Source organism: Lutjanus erythropterus, chromosome 13 (genome assembly GCF_056507025.1).
Source record: "Lutjanus erythropterus isolate fLutEry1 chromosome 13, fLutEry1.hap2, whole genome shotgun sequence".
Classification (NCBI taxonomy): Eukaryota; Metazoa; Chordata; class Actinopteri; order Lutjaniformes; family Lutjanidae; genus Lutjanus; species Lutjanus erythropterus.
Genome location: NC_139329.1, coordinates 39,083,132 through 39,091,519, shown reverse-complemented (window position 1 = coordinate 39,091,519; position 8,388 = coordinate 39,083,132). Strand labels below are relative to the sequence as shown.

The 8,388-nt window shown below is 38.7% G+C and overlaps 1 protein-coding gene across 1 annotated transcript; it reads left to right on the top strand.

Moving 5' to 3' along the window:
* On the top strand, window positions 1–7,321 carry LOC146317122 (Iroquois homeobox protein 5a-like). The gene is made up of 3 exons (XM_084733742.1): window positions 1–489; window positions 2,679–3,084; window positions 6,701–7,321. Exons 1-3 carry the CDS (start codon window positions 256–258, stop codon window positions 7,294–7,296), a joined length of 1,236 nt encoding a protein of 411 aa, XP_084589868.1. The 5' UTR covers window positions 1–255; the 3' UTR covers window positions 7,297–7,321.
* The last annotated feature ends 1,067 nt before the right edge of the window (window positions 7,322–8,388 follow it).

The following is an 8,388-nucleotide window of genomic DNA, read 5'->3' as shown; positions in this document are numbered from 1 at the left end:
CTCCAGCTCCGCTCAGCTCGGATCACTTCAGTTCAGTTCAGTTCAGATCGGATCAGTTGAGTCTGAAGTAGAAACTTGCGGCAGAGTCTGAACCTCCTCCTGCGATGCTCCTGGATGCTCCTCCGTGTCTAAACCTCCTCCTCTTCCTCCTCCTCTTCTTCTTCCTCTTCTCTTCGCGCGCTCTCAGATGTGAGTTGGTCCGTGCGTAACACGGTGCGCGCCGTCCCGTCCCGTCCCGTCCCGTCCCGTCCCGTCATGTCTTATCCAGCTCAGGGTTTCCTCTTTCAGCCGTCCGTGTCCTTGTCCCTGCACTCCTGTCCCTCCTTCGGCTCCGGGCTCCTGCTGGGACCGAGGACGGAGGAGCTCGGTCGCTCCTCGTCGGGCTCAGCCTTCGCTCCGTACTCGGGATCAGCGACCTCTCCCGGATTCAACTCACACCTGCCGTACGGCGGAGAGCCGCGGGCCGCCGCCACCATCAGCTCCTTCATGGTGAGTGTCTGCTCCGTGTCCGGGTCCGGGGACAGAGTCGGTTCACCGGCTCCGGGTCTGGAAAGTTCTGATTCTGCAAGTCTGTGATGAAACCAAAGAGACGCCGCTGGTGCGTAAAGACGCTCCGCGCGTAAAAAACCCAAATATACTGAAAAATACAAGTTCGCTGCGTCTCCACTTCAGATTTATTCTACTGACAAATATGAAGAAAATATACTAGAAACTTAAGTTTAAGAACGAAGAGAAGAAGAAAAGGGAAAAAAAATACAGAAAAAGAAAAGAATCATGAACATGATGAGACAAGGTGATAATACAAAAAACAGAATTAAACAAAGTAAAATGTAAAAAAAAGTTAAGTTAAAGGAAAGTGTGTGAAAATAATCTGCATTTAAAATGTCTGATGATGATTTATCATTATTAAGAATCATTCACTGTGTAACAAGAACATCAGTTTCACTTTCCACAAGTATAAATCAAGTCACATTTAAATCAAACAAACAAAAAATCCATCTGAGCTAAATTTAATTATGAAGCAGAAACAAATGAAACAGCAGAAATATTTTTATAATTCAACATTTCCAAACGTTGAGAAAATAAAAATAATAAAAGATGAAAAAGATTAAAATCTGCGACAGTTTATCTGAAGCTGAGACTGAGATTCTTTTGTCTCCAAAAATACCTGCTGCAATTCAGTTTTTTTCCTAATATATATAGTTTTTGTGATTCTAATTTTCATTTGTTTTTGAATATGTTGGTGTCCAGGACATATTTTCAGAGAATCAATGAATAAACAAACAAATAAATGAGTGAATATATCCTGAAGAAAAATAAAAACCAAAGAGAAAACATTCATACTGCAGAGTCACACAGTCAGAACAGATTCATGTCTATTTTTCATTTCCATGTAAACTGACTGACACTGATTCCACTGATCAGACATTAAGATGCTGTTAAATTAACAGATTATTTCACTTCTGGAGTCTTTATTTCCTTCCAGTGTCTTTAAATAACTCGTCAGACTGTAATTATTCCACAGTAATGACAGAAAATTCACATTTGGATGTTTATTTATTGCATATGTTTATTTAGGTCTGGAAACACGACTCTGGACTGGGATTTCTATTTTTGGACATTTTTTCTCTGATTTAATGCACGTTATGTTTCAGTTTTACTGTCTTTATTTATGTTCAATTTATTGAAGAATGATCAGAAACAAAATAAGATGAGAAAAGATAATCCTTTGTTAGTGCACAGCGGGGAAATGTGCAGCGTTACAGCAGCAAAGTGGAGAGCAAAATAAAACGAAGCATCAATAAAAAACAATAAATAATCAAATAAACAAGCAGCAAACACAGCAGGAAATATATAAATACATATAAAAATATAAACAAATATGTGCAGTTTAAATTCAACATCTGTGAATCAGACAGAATAATAATTTTTAAAATATATATTTCTATATAAAACACAGAAGAACAAATAAAATTATATTACATGATTTTATTGTCATTTAAACAAAACAAATGTTGTTTTTTGCAGTGATCTGCTCACATAAGTACATCTAGAAAAAATAAGAATATATATAGAATAAAATATATAAAATTATGATAATGATGTGATTTAAAGGAGGGTTTTACTCTGATTGGCTGTGATGCAAACAGCCTCGTTTTGGATCCTCGGCACCGCGAGCAAATTAAATTCTGTTTGTGTGTTTTAATTAAAGCTTTATTTAACCGTCAGTCGGTGACATTAAGATTAAGAGTCTCCTGCTCAGAGGAGAGCTGCCAAGAACACAGCTTCAGCACGCACACACACACGCGCACGCACACACACACACACACACACCCACACCCACACACACACACACACACACATGCACGCACGCACACACACGCACCCACACACACACACACACACCCACACCCACACACACACACACACACACATGCACGCACGCACACACACGCACCCACACACACACACACACATGCACGCACGCACACACACGCACGCACAGACACACACACACACGCACGCACGCACACACACACATGCACGCATGCACAGGCACGCACACGCACACACACACAAACAGAAGCTCTCAGCTGCAATGTCAAAGATCACAAAGAGTTTTCAGATTCTCATCAGCACTTCACACCTCATAATAATGACATCACTTCCTGTTTCAGAGTCCAGGTTACGACCCGTCGTCGGGCATCTCGGGCTCCCTGGACTACCACCCGTTTGGCGCCCTGGGGCCCTACCCGTACGGAGACCCCACCTACAGGAAGAATGCCACGCGGGACGCCACGGCCACGCTGAAGGCCTGGCTGAACGAGCACCGGAAGAACCCGTACCCGACGAAGGGCGAGAAGATCATGCTCGCCATCATCACCAAGATGACGCTGACGCAGGTCTCCACCTGGTTCGCCAACGCCCGCCGCCGGCTGAAGAAGGAGAATAAGATGACGTGGACGCCGCGAAACCGGAGCGAGGACGAGGAGGAGGAGGACAACATCGACCTGGAGCGGAACGACGAGGATGACGAGCCGATGAAGTCGAGTGGCGACGAGCCAGAGACAAAGAGCGAAGCCGGTGAGTGAGAGGAGAAGGAGTCGACCTTCAGTCTGAGGTCAATTGATCGATCATTCAGTTGTTTGGTTTGATCAATGAGTTGATCAGGAGAAAATTGATTATTTGTTTCAGTCGTTTCTGAAAAAAAGAAAAAAAAAACAAAAAAAATTCTGTTTTTCTTTGTCTCTTCTGTTGGTCAAATAAAAACAAGACATTGACAAGATCATATTGACAAGATGTCACCATGGAAACAGACATTTTGTAGACCAGACAACTAATCACTTTATCAATAACATTATCAACAGATAATAATTGGTGATGAAAATAATTGAACAACAGTTGTTTTCATTTCTGCATCTATTCCTGAGAACTGGAATAAATCAGACACAAAAAAGACTAAAAAATATTTATACCAACACTCTAATTCCTTTTTTGTGTGAACATCTTTCTAATCTTTCAGGATTCATATATATGAAATATGTTATTTATGAAATGTTTTGGTTTGCTTTCTTTTTAATGTCTAAACTTGTTCTGTCAGAAAACTGCCTCTTGTCTGAGACAAGAATTCACAACTTCAGACAATTTAAAAATGTGTTAAAATCTCAAATTAACAAAACCAACTGATAACAGAGGAGTAAAGATGTACTATTATAATTATCTTTGTTTAAAAATATATTTATTTTATGGAAATGTTGGACCTTTAAAGTTGTGTCCCAGATGATTTAATCCGGCATAAAAAGGGTCAGCTATAACCTCAGGACCTCCGTCTCACTTACTGGTTTAAAATAATAATAATATTACCAATAATATTTCTCTCAGATGTGTCTCAATCATAACATGTCGACTCTGTAGTTCTTCTAAATCAAAGATCAGTCAGAATTATGGTTTAAATTGTGTATTTTGATGAACATTAAGAGACACTTTAAAAAATAACGACGACGACGACGTGAAATGAAAACATGAAACATTTTGTCGACTTCATCAGACGTTCACTCTGTCACTTTTCAACTGGTGATCAATCTGGCTATCATTTTTCCAGTAATCGATCAGTTGTTTGGTCCATAAAATATTGATCAGTGTTTCTCGTTTTGTCCACAACTCAGGGAGATTCACTTTCCCGTCGGAGACGAGCAAAGAAACCAGAAATTATTCACATTAAAGAAGCTGAAATCAGAGAATGTTGACTTTGTTATTATCAAAATAATTGGTGATGAATTTATGATTGATAATTCTTTATTTGACCGATCACTGCAGCTCTATCATGACAAAATTGTCATATTTTAAAGATGTAATCAAAACTGTAATCAAGTAATCCTTGCTGATGTAACTATAATCTAATACACATTTTTAAATGTAAACAGCACTGCACAATAAAAATACTCCTTTACAAGTAAAAATACTGCAGGCAAAAGTAAAAGTATTTGAGTACTGTCTGCAAAATACACAGAAAAAGTAGAAACTGTTCTCAGGTTTTAAAGTAAATATTGACTCTATTAAGTAACCAGCTGTCAGATCCATGCAGAGCAGTAAAAAAGTATCCTGACATGGAGATACTCGAGTAAAGTACAAGTACTTAAAAGGCAGGTTTGATTAAATATCTCCGTCCAGATACAAAGCAAGTCAACGTGCTTAATAAAAATAAATCATTTCAATTTCATTTAAAATACAATTACACTGAAAACAAACAAACAAGAAAATAAAGTTACTTTGATAGGAAGTTACATATCTACTCTGCTGGAAGGTAAATAATAATATTTTAAAGCCTGATTTAAACGAGCTGACAGTTTGTTCAACGCTGCTTCAACACGTTTGGCTTTGATCCAAATATACGTCATTAATCTACTTTTATTTATTTATTTTTTACACTTTTCTGATCTTTTATGAACAAATGTTTCAGAATGTGGAGACTAAACTCATTCACTACAAACACACTTCCTTTTTCACAATATTTTAATTTACAGCCCTTTACCTTCATGGTGTGTCATAAAAACTCACAGAAAATTGTTGCTTTAACACAAAACAAAAGAAAAAAAAAGAACTCAGGGCTGAAACTCTGGAATCACAAAACTGTGGCCTGAAAAAGAAAAATGACTCAAACCGATCAATCAATCAGTTTGAACACTCAAACTCAATACAAGACTCCTCCTGCTGTTTTAACAAAATCTAAGAGAGTTTTCATTAACTGCAAAAGATGCAAAATATAACTAACAAAATATAAAGTAAGTGTTTAGAAGGAAAATTAAAGTTATAAAAGATGGTAAACTGCAGAATGAGTCATTCTGATCATCTGTTAAATCTAAATCTTTATCTTTATATTTTCAGATATATGGAGATAAATGTTCTGTTTAATCTTTAATATGTGATTTATGATCTTTAAGCTGATATTATCTGTCTTATCCACTCATCAGTGTTTCGTCTATAAATGCTCGTTCAGTTTTACTCTAATTATGTTCCTGTGGATATAAACAACAGAAACATCTTCAGTAAAATTCATTTGAAAATGATCTTTTTGATAACTGACAGTGAATCTGCTCACACCGACCAGTGAATTATTTTATATTGAACCTTTTGTTATTGTGCTCCGTGTTGAATTTTAGCGAGTTTTGTTTTTGCAGACAAAGACAATAAATTCAGGTGTTTCAGAAGATTTTGGGTAAATTTGTATAATTAATAATATAATCAGTTTTTTAAAAAAAAGATTTTTAGACATTTGGTGTGTAAATGTCCAAAGTGGCGTCTTCACGTCTCATTTTGTCAAAAGTCCAAAACCCCCAACAATATTCAGAAAACAAATGATGATCAGAATAGTTGATTAATTTTCTATCGATGAACTGGTCGTTTCAGTTCTGATTCTGTTCAGAATCTTTTCATTTCATTTTGTTTTTGTTAAATCAGAATTGTTTGTTTGTGCAAAAAACAAAATAATAAATAATTAGTTAATTTATTTAAAAAATAATCTGCAGATTAATTGAATATTAAAATATTTGTTAGATGCAGTAGGTGTGTGTGTGTGTGTGTGTGTTTGTCAGAATATCAGTGTGTAAATGTGTGTCTTAGTGTGTGTGTGCTGCAACTAACGATTATTTTCTTCATCATTTAATCTGTCTATTATTTTCTCGATTAATCAATTATTGGTTGGTCTATAAAATATCAGAAAATTGTGAAGATCAATTGATAATTTTTTCCCAAAACCAGAAAATATTCACAATCAAGATAGTTAATGATTCATTTAACAATCGATTAATAATCAATTAACTGATTAATCATTGCTATTCTATACTGCATATGAGTGTTTGTGTTTATTTTTGCTGAACAGTTTAGAAAAAATAATTATGATGTGATTTTTGATTTCAGACAGAATAATAATTTTTACATCATTATTTTTTACTTTCATTAAAAACATTAAAGTGTTTTTGATGTGATATTTTTTGGTAATTTATACTAAATAAAGTACGACGTGTAGTCAGATTACTTTGAAATGTAGTCAGTTACTTTAATAAATTATGATTTCAATAAAATGTTGATTAGTTGTTCAGCCCCAGCAGTGTCTCAGTGTGTGTGTGTGTGTGTTGTCCCTCCTCTCTGACCTCCTCTTCCTCTCCTCCTCCTCCTCCTCCTCCTCCTCCTCGTCCTGCAGTCCTGCGCTGCAGGGACTCTGTCGGAGACTCGTGTGTGTTGATGTTCAGAGACGACGGCGATGGCGGCAGCAGCAGCGACACCGATCGAGGTTTCACGGATCGGGACTTTAAAGACTCGGGGGACCAGAGGCTTCCCCACATCCCGGGCCCCGCCTCCTCAGGGGCCAAGCCCCAGACCGCAGCGGTTCTGGGGCCGGTCAGAGCGTCAGAGGCGGAGCTTACATCAAGCTCGCCGTCTAAGGACCATGTCGACTCCTGCAACGCCAACCCAGCCCCCAAACCTAAACTGTGGTCGCTGGCTGAGATCGCCACGTCCTCGGATAAAAATAAAGGATCACATGACTCTTCACAGAGCGGGGGGGCGGGGCCAGGGCCCCGGACCCCGTTCAGCCCCGCCCTGCCCCGACACCTTTACTACACCTCCCCCTTCATCCCCGGATACTCCAGCTACGGGCCCCTGGGGCCCCTGCACGGCAGCCCCTCACATTTAAACGGATTACAGCAGACGATGCTGCAGAGGGCCGAGGTGGCGGCGGCGGCCAGAGACTGCAGACTGCGAGGTCACGAACTGAAGAAAGGAACCACGAACGTCTGAAGGACCTTTAAAGGGACAGTTCAGATCATTTCAAGTGTGGTTGTATGAAGTACTTCTCCATAGCCAGTGTGTTTCCTGCAGTAGATGGAGGCTGACGGTCCCAGGTAATAGAGGCAGCAGAGATAAAGGATGTACTGCTGTGGACACGGTCAGTAACACCTGCAAATAAGTGCACACTATATTTAAAATATTTTCACCTCTTTACGTTGCTCTCAGACAAATTTTTCAGACAGGAAACCAATGTTATATAAGACAAATATCACTCTCTCCAAACCAACCAAACTCCACTGACAAAATCAGCAATTTATCCCTCACAGAACACAGGAGCTGTTGGTCCACTGCTGCTTCCATCTGTTGTCTGTTTGTCTTATTCTGTAACTTCTGTGTTTTAAAGGGTTATTTAAGATTCACTCAAGTCACACAATAAGTGAAACAAACTAACAGATGAAGGCAGCGGTAGACCTGCTGCTCCTGTGTTCTGTGAGATAACAGTACTGATTTTGCCAATGGAGTTTGGTGGCTTTGGAGAGAGTGATATTTGTCTTATGTAACAGTGGTTTCCTGTCAGAAAAATCTGTCTGACAGAAAGGTTAAATGGTAAAAGTATTCTAAATATACCATACACTTATTTTAAGGTGTCTAAAATATTTTCTGTCCACAGCAGGACATTGATTAGCTCCTGCTGCGTCCATCTACTGCAGGTAACACACTGACTGTGGAGAAAAACCTCATACAACCACACCTCAAATAACCCGAACTGTCCCTTTAAAACCTTTATTTACTGGGACCGGACTGTGTTCGTGGGATTCTGCTCGGAAAACATCCTGGATATGAAAGAAAACTATTTGGCCCCGGAGAGGCCTCAGACTTTTATTTAGAAACACAAATATTCAATTTTAGACGGCGTTTTTCTATGTTGATAAGATGTAATCTTTGTAGTGCATTTCTGCACAGAACATGACGTATCATTAAAAGATAGTTTTATTAATACGCAACTGAACAGCTGACATTTTTCAATCACACTGATGCCTTCGATCAGCTCGCTGCTCACAAAACTACTCAGGAAGAATAACAACAGGAGGTTTTTTAATT